Consider the following 16,658-nt stretch of genomic DNA (forward strand, 5'->3'; position numbering starts at 1 on the left):
CAAAAACAAAGCAAAAAAAACAAACGGCATCGTAGGAGGGCTGGACACAGGAGCAGGATGCCATAATCTGCTTCTCATGCTTATAGGTGTTGCAAGTGAGCCTTATTCAAGCTCTTGATTTTTTTCCTATGCAATAAGTAATTGCAGGGATTGCACAAACAGCACTCCTGGCTGCAAGATCATGTAGATGAAATTTAGTGTGAGAGAGCCATGGGGTTGTTTCCTTTTCTGGAGATATTCGAGATCCATCTGGACAGTTCTCCGTGCAGCCTGCTGTAGAAAACAGACTTGGGGTTGACCTAGGGGAGCTCCACAGGTCTCATTTGACCCTACAATTCTATGGTTCAAGTCAATTCATAACAGTCTCAATATGAATTAAACCTCACCTGTGCTGTCTGGGAAAGCACTTGAGTTTGAATCTAGATTTCAGTCTATTTTTGAAACTCTACCAAGCCTGTTAGAAGAAGCGTAGTGTCTTGCACGTGCAAGGTCTCTGTTGTGCAGCAGGCTCTCTCAGGATGATTCCCCTCCTTGGAATGTCATTTCCCATCTGCAGAGATCTTCGTTTGTTGGTTCTGTGTGAAGCGAAGGCCAGGAAACTCCAGCTGATGTTTCACAGGGATGTTTTAGGCAGTAGCACTGTGTGAGTGTTTTCTGCTTTTCTTTGGATCAGAACCTGTCCTAGATCAGAAAAAAAACCCTGTATTTCCACATAATAGCCTAAAATGTTTGCTTGGGTAGGTAGATGGAACTGCATATGTGCTGCTGAGAAGGTGGAGGTCTTTGTTTTAATAGTAGTGGTGTCTTCAGCTGAGAGCTGTTTTCTGCAGAGCCTGAGAATAGCTGATGGCGTGAGTCTGTGGGTGTAGTATGGTTTTCTTGTTCTAATTTCATTCTGAAAGAATCTGCTTCTTCTACGTATGTGATTTATTCCAGGTTTAGATGTCTTAATGGATACGTGGAATTTTTTCTACACTTGCCTGGTGTCCTTATGGCTGCACAGAATTTACATCTATTCCGTTATGGCTTTTGGGATCAGCCTCTGGATTGCCATTCAGTTCTTCTCTACCAAAGCCAAGAGGAAGGTAACTGAGTGCTTAAATACATTTCTCTGAGAAGAACCCAAAATGTGTGTGTGGAGAGGAGTAGTAGTTACAAGGTGAAGGTGACTGCTTGTGCAGCGAGATATGGTATTTCACTGTGGGCTCACCTTGCAAATCCCAACTGTAGCTTATTCTAAGTTGCAACCCCCTCTCTGGATTGTACTGAGTGTGGATAACTACAACACCTTTGTTCCTCTCATGGCAGAACAGATCTCAGCTGAGAGCTTCTCAGTTTACTCAGAGAAGTGTCAGCCTGCGTAGCTCAGTCACAAAGCAAGTTGCTCTGTTTGTGCCCAGTGTATCAGGTTAGTCTTTCCAGTGACCTTAGTGGAAAGACTGAACTGGTTTTAGGATGGAGTGTTGTTAGCTCATTCAGAATGTTAAAGCCTCCTTATACGCTGGAGTGAAGCTCTGTTGCATGAGGTGGGAGGAAATACTTCTTGGGTTCTGCCAGATCCTGCTGTTGCTCTGGGGTGTGAGGTGAGTTTGCAGCATGGCCTAGTTCAATCAAGTATCAGTTAGGCTTTTTTATTTTTTTCTGTGAGAGTGTAAGAAGCTAGAATACTTTAACTATTGCATTTGCTTAGTGCTGAGAAGCTGGATGCTGGCTTTGTATTTTAAATGCTTTTGAGCAAGTAGGCTGAATGACATTTTGAAAAGGGATTGAATGAGACTCAATGTTGTTTTTTTTTTCTCCATAGGATGAAAATTCGAATGGGAATCTAGTGTCTTCTGAGGCAGTGGAAGGCAAACTAGTCAATGGATATGCTACTCTGCAGCCAAAGGAGGTCTATGTTGCTGGAGTGAAGATTTTCTATGGGTCTCAGACTGGCACAGCAAAGGTAGAAGTTACTACTTTCCACACACCTTAAGATGAGATTCGAGTATGTTGTTTGCCTTAAAAACACTGAGCTATGTAAAAATCTGAAAGTTTATTGGAAAGCTCATTAGAAAGTGGTGCCTGATGTGAAAGCCGACTCAAAATTACAAAAACAGGAAGACAACTGTTGTCTTTGTAAGTGGGGCATGTAGTAGAGAGGTTAATTGTTAGAGCTTAGGACTTGCTCTTACAATATACTCTTAATTTGCTAGCAGATATTTCCTGTAGATCTAAGTGCTGTTCTAGGTACTTGGTCAAAAAATGCTAATTGGCGTGTATGTAAATTTGCGTGTATGTAAAATTCTTAGCTATTAGCCTTTATGTAAATTTTCAGTGTTTCACTTTTTAAATATGAAGTATTACAGGTGCAGTGTCCAATTCTGAAGTGTCTGTACTGTGGGAAATCTTATGACTGGGCACATAGTTTCCTTGGCACTTGCTGTAGCTGGGTTCGTTGTTGATAACTTTCTACCTTTTAACTTTTTAGAGATTTGCGCAGGATTTGGCTGAAGCTGTTACTTGCCTTAATTTGCCTGTGGAAGTCATTAACATGGGAAATTATGATCCTGATGATTGTCTAGCAGAGGAGGTAGGTACTTAGTACAAGCTTTTCTGGCGGTTGAGGCTCTTTTCCTCTTGTGGTTTCTCTTGTCCTGGAAGTCCCCAGAGCTGCGTGTTTGACTATTTTCTGTTCGATGTGGGAAAGCACAGCTCATCCAGTCCTCTCCGCTAATCTCAAAAGTTACTGTAAAACATCACATAGAATATACTGATACTGACCCTGGTTTTGTGTGAGCTGGTTCTGCAGCTCTGACAGGGGTACACCTGAAAGATTGAATACCCAAATGAGTGGATTGTGATGCCTCTGTAGCCTTCAAAGCCAAGTGAGAGAATTCCTTGGAGGCATATTTATACTGAGTGATCCTTGATAGATTTTTCATCTGCAAATATTGATTGTTGCCTCTTGAACCTGTGGGAGATGTTATCACTGCAAGAGTTTGTTCAAGAAGCTGTTGATTGGGTAGGGAAGGTGGCTGTCAAGTTTTGCTGTCGTGTTTTTGTTGGGTCCCTAAGGAACACAGCTTGATATTTCTTGGCTGATTTGGGGAGTCTTTGCATAGAGGATAGGCGCTCACCACTGCTGAGGTTACTACCTGCAGCATTTCCAATCCACTTAACAAAAAAAACCCCTGACTCCTTCCAATTCTCTGTGTATTGTTAGTGCTTGTCCTGACGTGAAGTGCTTTGAGAACTGCAGTTATCTTTCCTGTCCTGTTCTATTTATTATACAACAGACAATCAGCAGGAACATCTGTGTGTTCCTGGTAGCTACGTACACGGATGGGCAACCAACTGAAAGTGCAGCCTGGTTCTGCAAGTGGTTGGAAGAGACTGCAAATGACTTCCGCTTTGGCAAAACGTATCTGAAGGGCCTGAGATACGCTGTGTTTGGCTTGGGAAACTCAGTTTACGTTGATCATTACAACACGGTGAGTATATTCCCATTATCCTTCTTTTCTGCTCCTCTGAATGGCTACATCTTCCTAGCTGCAGTAAGACTGCATGGCACTAGGGGTGGTTAGGGTTGGGGGTTGGTATTGTTCTGAGAATGCACTGATGTGTGAGCTGTATGGATTTGAAGGTGTGAGAAGCCAGCTTCTATTTCAGCCTTTGTTTGGACTTGGTAGGAGTTGGGTTTAGGCCACAGGCAATGCAGCTTTGAATCAGGTGTGCTGCCATCTGAAGTGGGAGGGAGAGGACTCCAATATTCCTGGTGTGAATCTGAGTGATTTTAGTAATAACTAGTGAGAATATGCTTGATAAATCCTTATTAACTTAATTTGCCAGCTTTGACAGCTTTCTATCATACAGTTCTAGAAGCCCTTCATGAAGATGCAGTACTGGAAGCCCTCTTGCTTTGCAGTTTAGAGCATGTTTCTCAACTTTCCATGTGTTTTCCTGGATTCTGTGGATCTTAGTTTTATTTCCTCAAGTAAAATATGATGGTATCTAAGCCTGATACTTAGGGTTTTTTTCCTAACTTGGAGCAAAATAGCATGGCTTGCCACTGGATCATTATCTTTGTATAGCTGCAGGCCATGGGGAATGTCAGTAAGACCCCCACAAGCTAGTTCCCAGACCTCACCTGTCACATAACCATGATAGCAGAGGTGTTTACAGATGAAAGCTTGAGGGTGTGTGGTGGTGTTCAGACTGACTCGTGTCCACAATCTGAGTCAGCAAGTGACAGGGAGTCCAGAAATCCCTTCCTTGCAGTCCTGCAGCCCCTGTAGCTTACCAGTTCTGTTGTCTTTGCTTTCTTAATTGCATGTTTTCGCTTGGTCTTCATTCAGTTTGTCTAATTTCCATCCCATCCCAGGTTGGAAGAAATATTGACAGGTGGCTGTGGATGCTCAGTGCCAGGCGTATCATGACTCGTGTCGAGGGGGACTGCAATGTGGTCCAGAGCAAGCATGGCAGCATTGAGGCTGACTTTGAAGCCTGGAAATCCAAGTTCCTCAGTTGTCTCCAGGCCCTCTGCAGAGGGGAAAAGAAGCCCTGCAGTGGGAAGTGCAAGAAAGGGAAGTGCAAATCCCAAGGGAAGCAGAGTAAGGAGAGTTCAAATCATGAACGTGGAGCACCGGAGTTTGAGAACACTGAGGTAGAACCAAAATCTATGGGTTCTTATTTCTGGTGTGGTGCTTATTGAAGTGCTGTTTGACCTTTTCCTCCTTCTGTTCCGCAGGCCAGAGCGGTGCTGTGAGGGGCTTAGGCTTGATCCATCTTTAATATGGAGTACAGGGGAGAGAGGGTATGAGATGGGGGTAGCAGGCAAAGTAATCCAGAAAGAAGGACCAATGACTAGTGTGGACTAGATGAGTAGCTTCTATATGAGGGGGGAGCTTTTTGCCTGAGTGGGAGGAGGTATCTGTTGTGACAGATGCTCCAACGGAGTCAGTATTTGCTTTGTCTCATGGCCAGAATGAAGCCTTTGAGCAGTTAACCTGCTCCCACTTCATCTTGGTGAAGCTCAGGCGCTTTGTTTGCATCCCAGGGGCCTCCCAAATAGATCTGCCTGTAATCTGTTCCTGCTCGTTCAGGCAGGGGTACTCAGAGAAGCAGGAGTTCAGGCATTGAGATCATTGTAGCATCCAGCAGGAATCAGATTCTTCTGTATCACTTCTGTGATCAGATAGGGATACAGCACCATGGATTTGGAGTTTCGTGTTGTCTGTGTACTACTGAATCATTAGAAGTAAGGACATCTCATCTTATACAAGTTATTGCCAGCCTATAGTGTATTTCTCAGCACTCTTCACTGAGTGTTAACTGGTTTCACTGGTTAGTCTGAGTGAAGTTTTTCTGTTGTTCCTATTCTTTTCTCTGGTCACTTATGCAGGCTGAAGAATTGTTTGAAACCACCAGTGAGGAGGAAGCTGATGCTGAGGAAGCTGGAGGCACAGATTCTGTTGTAGATGTTGAAGATCTCGGCAAAATCATGAGTCACATGAAGAAAGCCAAGGTACTGCTACTACAGCAATTACTGAGCTGCCAGGTCTTTGTTATTGATTAAAATATTGCCTGCTGGATTCAAACCTGCAGAGTCTAGGTAAACATGAACTGTTTACAAACCTGTCCCAGAAAAGAACGTACTTGGAAATATGTTGCATTTGGTTGTTTGCTAACTGGCTTTATCTTGTTCACTGAGCAAATGCTGCAGCATAACCCATTGCTCTCAGGCTGAGAGAAATGACTTCCACGGTGAATATCACATGTCTGAATGTACAACTCTGCCACTGTTATCTGTGTCTAAATGCAAATCCTGTTATTATACTTGGCTGAAATGCAGGTGTGTGTAGTGCTGATATGTCATGGCAAGGGAGTGGAGTGCCAACAGTACAGGTGGGGTGGTAACAGACTGCTGCAACATCTTCTGTGTCTTGCTTGCTGCTGCCCTAAATTCAGGTACTGCATTCTCATCTCAACAAACCTGTAATTTACCTTTCTTACCTTGCACAACTCGTTGCTTTGCTGAAACCTAGCAAGTCTGAGCCAAGGTTACACAGCTGGACCCTATCAAGGCAGACCTTGTGTCACAGCAAGCTGGAGGCCTAGGAGGGAAGGCAGCTACAAGGAGAGTCCAGGGATCTCTGATCCTTCTCTGGAGTGGGAGGGAAGTAACCTGCCTGCCTTCAAGTCTGATGTAAGGAGTAGCTCTGCTAGCCTAGGGGTTAGTCACCCTGCTGGGTGAGAGCTTCCATCCCTGAACAGCAGAATATCATCTTACCTGCTGTGGTTTGTTAGGGAAAAAGTATGTTTTTCTTTTGTTGATGGGGAAAGGGTCAACATAGTTCACAGTAACTGCTGAGGTGGTGCTTCTCCTGTATGTGCTCACCACTAGAGGTCAGTGACAAAAAGGGAACTGTATTTTCTGTAACAGCAGGCATGAGAGATGATTTGAGACCAGCAATTCTGTGGAAAAATTAGGCCTTGAGTTCCCAGTGTCTGGTAAAAATACAGCAACACCACGGTCGTGACTGCAATGATAAAATACTTAAAGCTTCTCACACTCACTGATCTAATGAAAACTGTGTCGTATGGTTTGGTAAATAGGTGAAGATTTCACTGAAGTCTGCAGTTTTGGTTGATGTGATTCAAACAGCAGAACTGCTTTCTCTTTACTTAGCTTTCTTGTTGCCTTGCTTGGTTGGTGAGAGGGCTGTAAGACTGCAGGGTGTTCGCAGCAGCAGTGCCAATGTGCAGATCAGGTTCCTGCGCCTCAGACCCAAGTGGTGTCACTGATCTGAGATGGTTTCTGTTTGAGCACAGGTGCTTATCTGGAGCTGCAAGCTGCAATGTTCTCATTGCTGTCTTACCAGAGGAGATGTTCTGCCCTGACAGCTGAGCACTGCCCTCTTACTTCTGCAGGTTGTTAATTCCTAGAGTGTAAATCTCTGTGTGGGACCACGGTGAGGATTGGAAATAGCACTTTTCTTGTGCACAGCAGTGCTCTGGCTGCTTTGAATGTGAGTTGTGGTCAGCTGATGTGACGAAGGCCTCTGCGGATCAACTTCTTTGTCTCTGCATTGCACTACCCTAGGACCTGTCCTAGGATTTGTTTTGAAACTCTGAATGGTGCAGTTCTTGTTAACTGGTCCTGTTTTGCTTGGCTGACCTGCCTACCTGCAATCTACCTTGCAATCTACACTTCTGGTTTCACGTTGCTGTAACCTGAGCAGGTAATGGAGAAACAGCCTTCAGTGATGACTTCAATGTAAGTCTTCAGCCCTCTTGGACAGGTGTGTTGTTTCCAGAATGACAGCAGAGTATAGCTGTGTGAATATTTCATGAGGGAGCCTGACCTGATGGCTATCCATAGCATTAGCTGGGAGAAAGAACGGCTTTGTCTCAGTGGTGAATCTCCTGGGGAATGTATGCATTTGCCAACAGGCTTATGTGAACACTTGAATTAAAGATCCCACAGGTGCAGTTATTTACTCTAATGAAAATAAGTGCTGAAGACTTGATAAGAAGGAGCAGGATGGCCTGTGTCTGTGGAAGTAATTCATTGCGTTGGGGCACTTTTGCTCCCAGGCTGGGAGATACAGTTGTTTAAATGCAACGCATTCCTTAAGTTCCCCTCAGTCTAGTAGCTGTGAATTTGTGCAATGAGAGGTTCTTTTTTTCAGTTGACTTGTGTTGTCCCTTTTGGTCACTTATTCTTTCTCAGAATGCTGAGCGGTGTGAAATCATTCTGACATTCTTTCCCTTTACACTGATGTCATCTGTTGCTGCAGCAATCTCTGCCTCTGGAGGCAAGTACATACAGGTTTCTGCATCACCTGTGTAGAAGGCAGTGTGTTCAAATGTGGGTATTCCAGGATTGTATCACGCTTCACATGCAGAGTGACTGGGTTTGAAACATGCCTAGCAATTTCCAGTGTGGTTTTTTGTTGGTTTTTTTTTTTTGGATTCCAGTGTTGTGTATTAACTCCTCTGCATATGGGAGATGTGTGAGGCAGAACCTCCTACTCCAACACAGTTAATCTGTTGGAATGTTTTAGGATCCATCTTCTGGTCTTTGCAGGGCTGCCACTTGTGAGGATCACTAGCAGGCAAGATGGATGATAAGTTGTAGCTCATTGACCTGCTATTATGGGATAGCAAAGTAGAGCAGTAGCAGCAAGTACAGCTAAAAGATATTTACTCAAATCTCTGCTGGTGATCTTAATTTAATGTTGAGTTCATTTCCTGTTATTTGACTTGACAGAAACCCAGGCAGAGTTGTTTTGCAGCTTGGTCTGTGTGTCTGTGTGTCTGTGTGTCTGTGTGTCTGTGTGTCTGTGTGTCTGTGTGTCTGTGTGTCTGTGTGTGTGTTGATAGCTGTAGTATGCTTCGTGTTTTACGGTGTAGCACAAGGGTCTGAGACTGGGTTCTTGCATTCATTTGGATCAGCTTAGATCCAGGAGTTATGAGGTGAATGGCAGAACCCACCTTCTGAGTAGAGTTGTAGCTGTTGCACTGTTTGCACCGGAGAAGAGATGGGTTTTTGAGTTGGGAATGCAGGCACAAGGTTCAGGGTGCTACTTACTTCTACTCACTGTGCCAAAAAGTTGACAGAGGGAGGTATTGAAGGGAAATCACTCAAATACATAAAATGATGATTTAGTATGAAGGGAAATTTCACTCTTTATCGAGTCATTTACTAACACTTAATGACTGTTTAACAGCTGCTGGAATGCAGCACGTTTTTCTAAGTATTTCAGTTTTTGGAGCTTGCTACCACAGGAAGCTGTTGCAGATGATGCTTAGTGGGCTTCTGACCAGAACACAAACCTGGTTCAGTTCAGAAGGCACCTACAGTTTCATAAAGGGAAGTGCTTGAGCATGACAGTCCAGAAGTGGCACTCCAGCCATGGCCCAAGGAGGGCTGGAGGTCAGCCCATTGCTGCAAGCTCAGCAGCTGTGTTTCCCAGGGCCTTGATGACCCTGGGCTGGTGGCTGTGCACATTGGTGGGTTAACTCCTGGATTTCTTCTGCATCTATTTATTCTACCCTGGTGGGTTTTTTTTTGGGTTGGAAGTCTGAGCCTGTTCTACAGGTGCTTTTACGTGGCAGCAGAAGGCAGTGGTTCTTGTTGGATTCAGTAACAAATAGACTTTTGTGTAGTTGTGGTACTCTTCTGTCATCCGGAGTTGTTGATGCACCCCTGAAATATACTTGTCAGTGAAATGTGAAATATCATGGGTGTGTTTGTGGCCTGCAAGACTGCAATTAATCACAGGGACACCATTTCTTAATGTAGATTATCTCCCACAGCTGGGAGATGGTGATAAACTAGAAAGGCAGATCAATCTAAACTAGTTCCCAGGGAATGAAATGGCTTTATTAACCTTCATATTTATAAAATGCAGCATGAGGAGTAATAATAATAATTTAATTTTTTTGGATGGGCTGGGAAGTAATCAAATGGGCATGTTTCGTTGGCACAGTTCAGTGATGAATGTTCCTGTTTTCTAAACCAAAGCTTAATGATGCTGATAGTCACATTTTGAACATAAATACAAAGGAGGGGGGAGGGTGTGAGAACAAGGCTCAGGTTGACTTTATAGGGAAGAAAGTATGTTCCAGAGAGTCTGTTCAAGAAGCTTGTTTTGGTGCTGTATCTGTTGGCCATGAGGGAGGTTTCTCCATCTGCTTTGGCTCCTCTTCCAAAAAAGTCATCCTAATATGAGCTATTCACCATCATTGGGGTTGTGAACTGCCTTGCCTGGTGCCTCCCAAAAGCCCTCTGTGGGAGAGGTAACTTCTAATGACGTTGGTTGGAGCTGGGTTTGACGTGAGGCAGAAAGTTTTAAGGCTTGCTGATGGGTTTACAGAAGATATTGCAGGTGACTTCGTTACAAGCAGATGATTCTAGAGCATGCAAAAGCTGGTGGCTGTGTTCTGCCTGAATTGAAAAAGGCAGACTACTGAACTGTCAGATGTAGAAACGGTTAAAAATGATGTGTGCCTTCAGAGATCTCCAAAAAGTTTTCCTAACTTTTAATGGGTGAGGGATTCATAGAGGTGGGGGGAAAATGTGCTCTTATACTCACCAGCACAGTCTCTGGGCCAGATTTTGACCTCTGCTACACTGGCTTGGAATTCAGAGTGATCTCAGGTTTTGAAATGAGCTTTAATAACTGGTATTTAATTGCTGAGGGGCTACTTTTAGCCCTGAAATCTGGCCCAGGGACACTTCACCTTATCCACGTCCTGTGTTTAAGTCTGTCTTCCTTATATCTTAGTATGTTGTAATTCTTCATGTTAGGCAAACAAAAGAGATTTTGAGGCTTGACTTCAACTTGTAAATCCTGGGAGTACAGCATTTTTCTTCCCTTCTCCGCAGGTAAAGGTTACCTCTGCCTGGGCAGTCCTTGGCGTGCGGTGTGATACTGTCTTTCCCTGATGAGTCTCTGTAGAGAGCTTTGAGGTCTAGGAATAAAGAGCCTTATTTCTATGCTGCTTGGTAGATCCCATACCCCTTGCTGCTCTTTCGTCTGTTATAAATTAGTCAATAAGTGGGTAGTGAGGCAAAGCTGTTAGATATAAAGATACAAAACAGGCTGGACGTTTGAAGTCCCGGTGAGTATTGAGCTTTCTCTTTATTTGCAGCCTTTTCTGTTCTCTGTCTGTTGCTGGAGGTGATCAGGCTTTGCCTGCAGCAGCCCAGCCCATCTGCTTACCATTTCCCACCAACTTCTTGCTCGAGGTATTTCTTTCTCGTGCATTTTCTGAGGTTCTTGCCAGACAAATAACACAGCTGAAGTCCACAAATCAATGCACAGAATGATTATTTGCCGATGGTAATTACTGGGAGAAGTGAGGAGGAGGTGGCTTGTTGATGTTGGTGCTGTATCCAAGGAGTGGTGAGCACAGTGATGGCTTGGAGCACAGCATCTGCTGCCAAAGGAACGTGTTTGAGTAAGGTGTCAGGTCCTGTGTGTGCATCTGCGTTCTGCTAGATGAACCTCACAGTGTGCACAGACTGCTTAGGTGTGTGCCAAATCATGCTGAGGATTTTCCTGCTAATAGCATGGCTAGGCTTTTGCATGGGGAAAGCTTCATCCTTTTGGCTACTGGCATGGGCAGAACTGCTATGGCTCCAGAGTGGGCAGCCTGGGTCTGTATTTGTGTTGGCCAATATCTGTGTTTGCAGAGGGTTGTTTTAACCCAGCTGTCACTGACTGGGGATGGAGTGCCAAGCTGCTCCTAACTTTGGGAAGTGGGGCTTTGGCCTTGAAGGATGCTGAGCAGGGCTCTGGGTGTCAGGTTTATATTTTCTCACAGTTAACAAAGATTAATTATGGTGGAAACCGAGCAATTTCCTTTCGGGTTTAATCAGGTATTCTTTATAAGATTATAATTATTATAATTTTGTGTCCTTTGATCTAACAGTCCCGAAAAGCTGGCTAATGCAAATCATTGAACAGATTACAGGCCAGAGCTGTTAATTGAGTGCTCGAAAGACTTGCATATGGCTCCGATTTGGGGAAGTAGCAGAAGTGCAAATAGGACCTTTCCTTGCTGCTCTCCAGTTAGCTGATCACAAGCTTTCCTGCAGTCTTGGGCCGAGGGGCCTTCCTGAGAATAGCAATCCAGGATGGGAGCTGTGTCTGGGGCTCTCAGTAGGGGAAGTGTGTGCTGTGCCCCCTGAAAGATGGGTGATGACTTGAAATGTCCTTTCCTTAGTCCTGAACTGGAAGGAAAAGAAAGAAATGAGCCATTAAAAAGAAGTATCCAAACTGTGCCGAGATGCTAAGGGACGTGGGGAGGTATAGGTGGTAGATGAAGGTTGGACTGGATGGTCTTGGAGGTCTTTTCCAACCTTGGTAATTCTATGAAAATATGTACTCTGTTCTGCGTGAGAAAGCAAAATGGGCTACAGCTGAAAGTCTTGCTGGGTGCTTCAGGATGCTTGTTAAATCTTGTTTCCTAGGTTTTAGTTTTGATTCTTGTAGTGCAGGAGAAAGGAATAAAAATGTGAATATATGTCCCAGTTTTCAAATATAAACTACTCACTTTTGGGGGGAAACAGACACATTTCTTTTAGTTTTGATTCTTGTTTGCTTTGAAAATCAGTCGTTTTTATGGTGTGTCCAATGAAGCTTCCCAACTCCAACAAATGTTGACAGAACCATAAAGCAGCATGTGAAATGGAGGCTTGGTTTAACTACAGCTTGTAAAAAGCCTTCCCTACAGCACAGCAGTGATATTACAGCTCTGTGAAGCAATCCCAAAATCTCTTCTGCAGCCCTGCGGATGTGCATACGTTCTGGGAAGTGTTATCCCTGAAGATTCTGATGCTGAACCTGCAAGAAAATGGGCATCGATGGGATCTGAGCTGCAGGGCTGTTGGAATAGCATTTTGAGTGGTACCTGCTGCTTGGAATGGTGCAGGGGACCTTGTGGCATTGCACAGTAAGGCAGATACGGGTGGAAACTTCTTTTTGGTTCTTCACTGAAGATTCATGGAGGTTTTGATCATGCCTCCTCCTGTTTCAATGCAGGGCAGAGGAATGAATTGCTGAGCTCCCTGCTCCTTAGCTGTCGTGTTCTGCTTTCCATCTGTCTGCTTTTTATTTTTTTTTTTTTGCTTCAATTCAGCCTCGCATGCCTAACTGGGCAGTGATGTATGCAGTGGGGATGTAACCTGTGATTATATAGACACCAGCAGCTATTCTTAATGAGCTTTCCTTGCTGTTAGGGTGCTTGCTGGTTCACTGATGACTCAATCCGAGTTCCTAATACCCATTTCTGTGCTCTCTGAGGGATGCTCAGGGCAGTTTTTAGTGATGACTGACAGCAGCTGGATATCCTTAGTCCACAGGCTGAACAAACTGCAGTTCAGTTCGTTGGTTAGGACAGTCAGCACTTTGAATCCGGAGCAGCAGTGCAGCTCTGTTCCTGTTCAGAGCTTTAGCACAAACTGATGCCCTGTGCTGGTCCTTCTGCTCAGGTTCTGGTCTCGTGGGAATGCTGCTCTGCCAGGAAAACTGTAATGCCCCCATGGCTGGGACTGTGTGAGGGGAAATCTGTCTGTGTTCTAACTGCTCCCTTGTCACCAGAGCTCTGCTTGCTTGGGATTTTAGCTTTTCATTCATGGAACTCATGAACTTTAATACTTCATTTAACCATTCCCCTCAGCAAGTAGTACTGCTGTTGCCAGGCTGTCTCTTCTCGATAACCTTGCCAACAATTTTCCCTTAGCTTCAGCTCCATTTCTCTTGTCTGCAGCCCCTGATGCATTACTGTTTTCTCAATGTGTGCACCTTTCACTTGTTAGGAGATGGAGGAGGCTCTGATGGATGATGCAGTAAGTCAGGACAAGGCTGGGGTTGCCTTGTGTTTGTCCCGGGGGAGGTTAAGTTTTCCTTCCTGGAGTAAAAGCTGTTTCAGGGAATGTGGTGTTTTCAGCTCTGGCACGTGAATAGAGCAATGAGGCTGAAAACACTAACATAATTTAGCCTAAGGAAGACTTCTTTTGCATGGAGTTGATGCAATTTGCCTTTTTTCCTGCTTTCTTCCTGCCCACAGTCCTAGCTGGAAAAGCATTTGATGTAATAAAATGGGAAATGCAGTGAGAGCTCAGACACCTCCTGCGTAGGGCAGGGCAAGTCCTGCTGGGCACACGGAGCTGCAGGAGCTGTGCTGGCTGTGAGTCTCCCAGAAACTGGGATTGATGCCTGCCTCTTTCTGACTGTGGGTGCTGTGTGGGTGCAGGGAGGGTGGGATTGCAGTTTCCTGGCAGGGAGGTATTTCAAGGACACGAGGAGCTGGCTCTTGTCACTGCTTGCTTGATTTGTTAGGAAAAGATAGTAACTTGCTTTGGATTTACTACAGGGCTTTCTGCTAAATCACTGCGACTGGAGAAGTTTGCTCTGTGCAGATTTAACTTCATTCTCTGCGTTCGATCCCTAAATAATAGATATGAAAGGTTTATTAAGCAAATAAGTAAAACTCACTGGGGTGTGAATGCCCAAAGCCCATCGCCTGCCAGGCAGAGCCAGTCAGGTACTGAGGATCAGAGGAAAACAGATGATTGTTTTGTTTACAGCCTTTTGCATCAGGATGAAAGGGGAAAAAAAATATACTAACAGCATCTCTGAGGGGAAGATGATTATTGAAATAAATGCCTCTGCCTTGCCAGCAAGGCAATTTTATTTATTTGTTTTTTCATGTTCAGGTGCTTTTTCTCTGCTGTTGCAGTAGCAGCACGACAGGCAGGTAGAAATGCAAGCCCTTTAATTCAGAAGGACTTTCCCTGAAGGCTGCCTTGGATAGGATATCTTATTTGTAGTTAAGTGAATCGCTGCATTTTTAATATTATGATGTGCTACATAATGCATATTGAGTTCTTCGGAGGGAATTAACCTGGCGTGAGATTGGGGAGTAGATATGCCAGGATGCATCTGTTCAGAAATCCTGCCTGGTGTCTTTCTTTGGATAGCTAATGAATCTGTGCTGACATAGTACCCTTCCTTTGTAAATGGATGGCTGTGCCTAGTTCTGGATTAAATGACGTGGGAGCAGCTCTTTGTTTAAGAATTAATAGCTGAGGATTTTATCTCCTTCCTCCCTTATGCACGAGGCTTTTCCAGCCATATTAATATTTTACCAGTGAAGCATCTTGGGGTTGTTGAGTCTGGAAAAAAGGTGAGTAAGAGAAGACCTCACTGCTCTCTATAGTTGCCTGAAAGGAGGCTGCAGAGTTGATCTGTTGGGTCTACAAGTGAGGGTGGGAGGGGGCAGGCTGGAGCTGCAGCAGGAAAGCTTACACGGGGCATTAGGAAGAGTTTCCTCATGGACAGGGTGGTCCGTGGGGTCCCCATCCCTGGAGGTGTTTAAGGGACGTGTGGGTGTGATGCTGGGGGATGTGGGTCAGAGATGGGGCTGGGGTGCTTTCTCTGTGCAAGGAACACAGCTGGGGAAGCGAGGAGCACTGCCTTCATTACTGATGTCATGGTGGGTAAACTCCAACTGGAAGCATGGGAGCATTTGCATGAACTTCTTGATGACTTTGGCACAAAAGAGACTTGGATGTTGAATAGCCTGTTTTGCAGAAACAGAATGTCCTCTGTTGGTCTTTGTTGTTTATCCATAACTTCTCTATTACTTCAAAAAAAAAAAAAGCCATAAAGAACTGACAGATTACAAGTTGCATGAAATATCAAAGTAATTATTTCCACTTTCATGCTTCTTTGTGCAGACATAAAGCAATAAATACCCATAGAGTCTCAGGAGTGACACTTACGTGGTGGCAGATTCACGCTTTTCTTACGTGCTGGGATTTGTTTGTTTCTCCTTTAACTTATGCTAATACATGGTATTCCTGTATCTGTGTCGTTTTCTTTCTTTTAAGTAAACTCCAGGAGTTTAAGCATGTTTATAAAGGTGCATCTGTTGGAAGCCAGGTGTGTGGGATGCAGCAGCTCATTGCGTGGAGTTGACTGCTCAGGGGGGACTGCCTTTTCTTGCAGGGTCTCTGGTAGAGAGCGCAGCTCCTAGGGCTGTCTGAATCACTGGAGTGATGTCTGTCTTCCCTGATCTGTCCCAAAAATAAAATGAGATTGAATCTAAGTGTAATTCCCTGTCTTCAAACAGAGAGAACGTGAGCTGGAGGATGGAGATGCTGGAATGAGCTTGCTTGGAGAGACCTCTGGGAGGAAGGAGACGGGTGAAAGGAGAGAAATGATAACTGCAGCCCTGAGGGATGCGCTCACAAAGCAAGGTGAGGTTCTGTGAGCCTGAGTCTGGACCAGGCGTGGTGATGGAATTCTAACAGAGCAAGTGAGACTGCTTCTGTTGGAGGAAGCTGCTGATGGAACTGCCAGTCCTGCCCCTGGTTAGAGCCTACCAGAACAGCTTATCTAGGGCTGTCTGCTTCATTGTTCTGGGGGAGGAATCTAAAGCTATGCAGTGCATCTCAGCGTGATGCGTGCTGACGTGTTGAGATCACGTGGTGTAATACTTCTGCTGTCAGCTTGAGGGAGAAGATAAACTTGCATGTCTCTATCTTCCTTAGGGTAGGCTTATTAGAGAATGTTTAGAGATGAGCTTTGCCTCTGTCTTGCATTTTAGTCATCTGCTTTTATTTAAACTTCAAACTTTTGTTGGTACTGAAACTTCTTTTCCAGAAAAGAGAATCTGTCAAACAAGCAGTCTGCTCAGTGATTGGATCAGTGAGCTGCAGAGAGCAGCTCTGATGAACTGATGCACTTCTCTGAAACTTAACGGCAAGCACGAGAGGAGCAGGCTGAGGGTTTTGAACTGCAGGGCTGTCAGCTGTGAATAAAGTTGAGAGAAGGGCATTGGAGAGTGATGTGAGCTCACCTGTGCTGCAGCTGGAGGGATCACAATGTGTGCTCCCCAGGATTTCAGTTGTTCTTCAGCCTGAGCATCTATACGTGACTGGTGTTGTTCTGCCCATCAAGTGTCTGGCATATCTGCTCACTTTTTATTTTCATTAACTATATAATAAAAAGCTGTTCTTTAAATCTGCAGGCTGAAAGAGAGAACCCTGCAAAAGCCTCTTTAAAATGGAGCTCAGCACAGGGTGGCAGTAACTTTGCCTCATCTTCATGTCCATAGCTGCATCACTGCTGGTCAGAGCCAGCGTAGGGCTGCAGGAG

The 16,658-nt window shown here is 44.7% G+C and overlaps 1 protein-coding gene across 1 annotated transcript; it reads left to right on the forward strand.

Annotated features, from left to right (window-relative positions):
• Positions 1–909: 909 nt before the first annotated feature.
• On the forward strand, positions 910–15,786 carry LOC100550560 (S-adenosyl-L-methionine-dependent tRNA 4-demethylwyosine synthase TYW1). Its single transcript, XM_019621931.2, has 7 exons — positions 910–1,085; positions 1,805–1,945; positions 2,471–2,572; positions 3,279–3,473; positions 4,364–4,645; positions 5,384–5,506; positions 15,631–15,786. Exons 1-7 carry the CDS (start codon positions 951–953, stop codon positions 15,769–15,771), a joined length of 1,119 nt encoding a protein of 372 aa, XP_019477476.1. The 5' UTR covers positions 910–950; the 3' UTR covers positions 15,772–15,786.
• The last annotated feature ends 872 nt before the right edge of the window (positions 15,787–16,658 follow it).

The sequence above is a fragment of the Meleagris gallopavo genome, chromosome 21, assembly GCF_000146605.3.
Source record: "Meleagris gallopavo isolate NT-WF06-2002-E0010 breed Aviagen turkey brand Nicholas breeding stock chromosome 21, Turkey_5.1, whole genome shotgun sequence".
Classification (NCBI taxonomy): domain Eukaryota; kingdom Metazoa; phylum Chordata; class Aves; order Galliformes; family Phasianidae; genus Meleagris; species Meleagris gallopavo.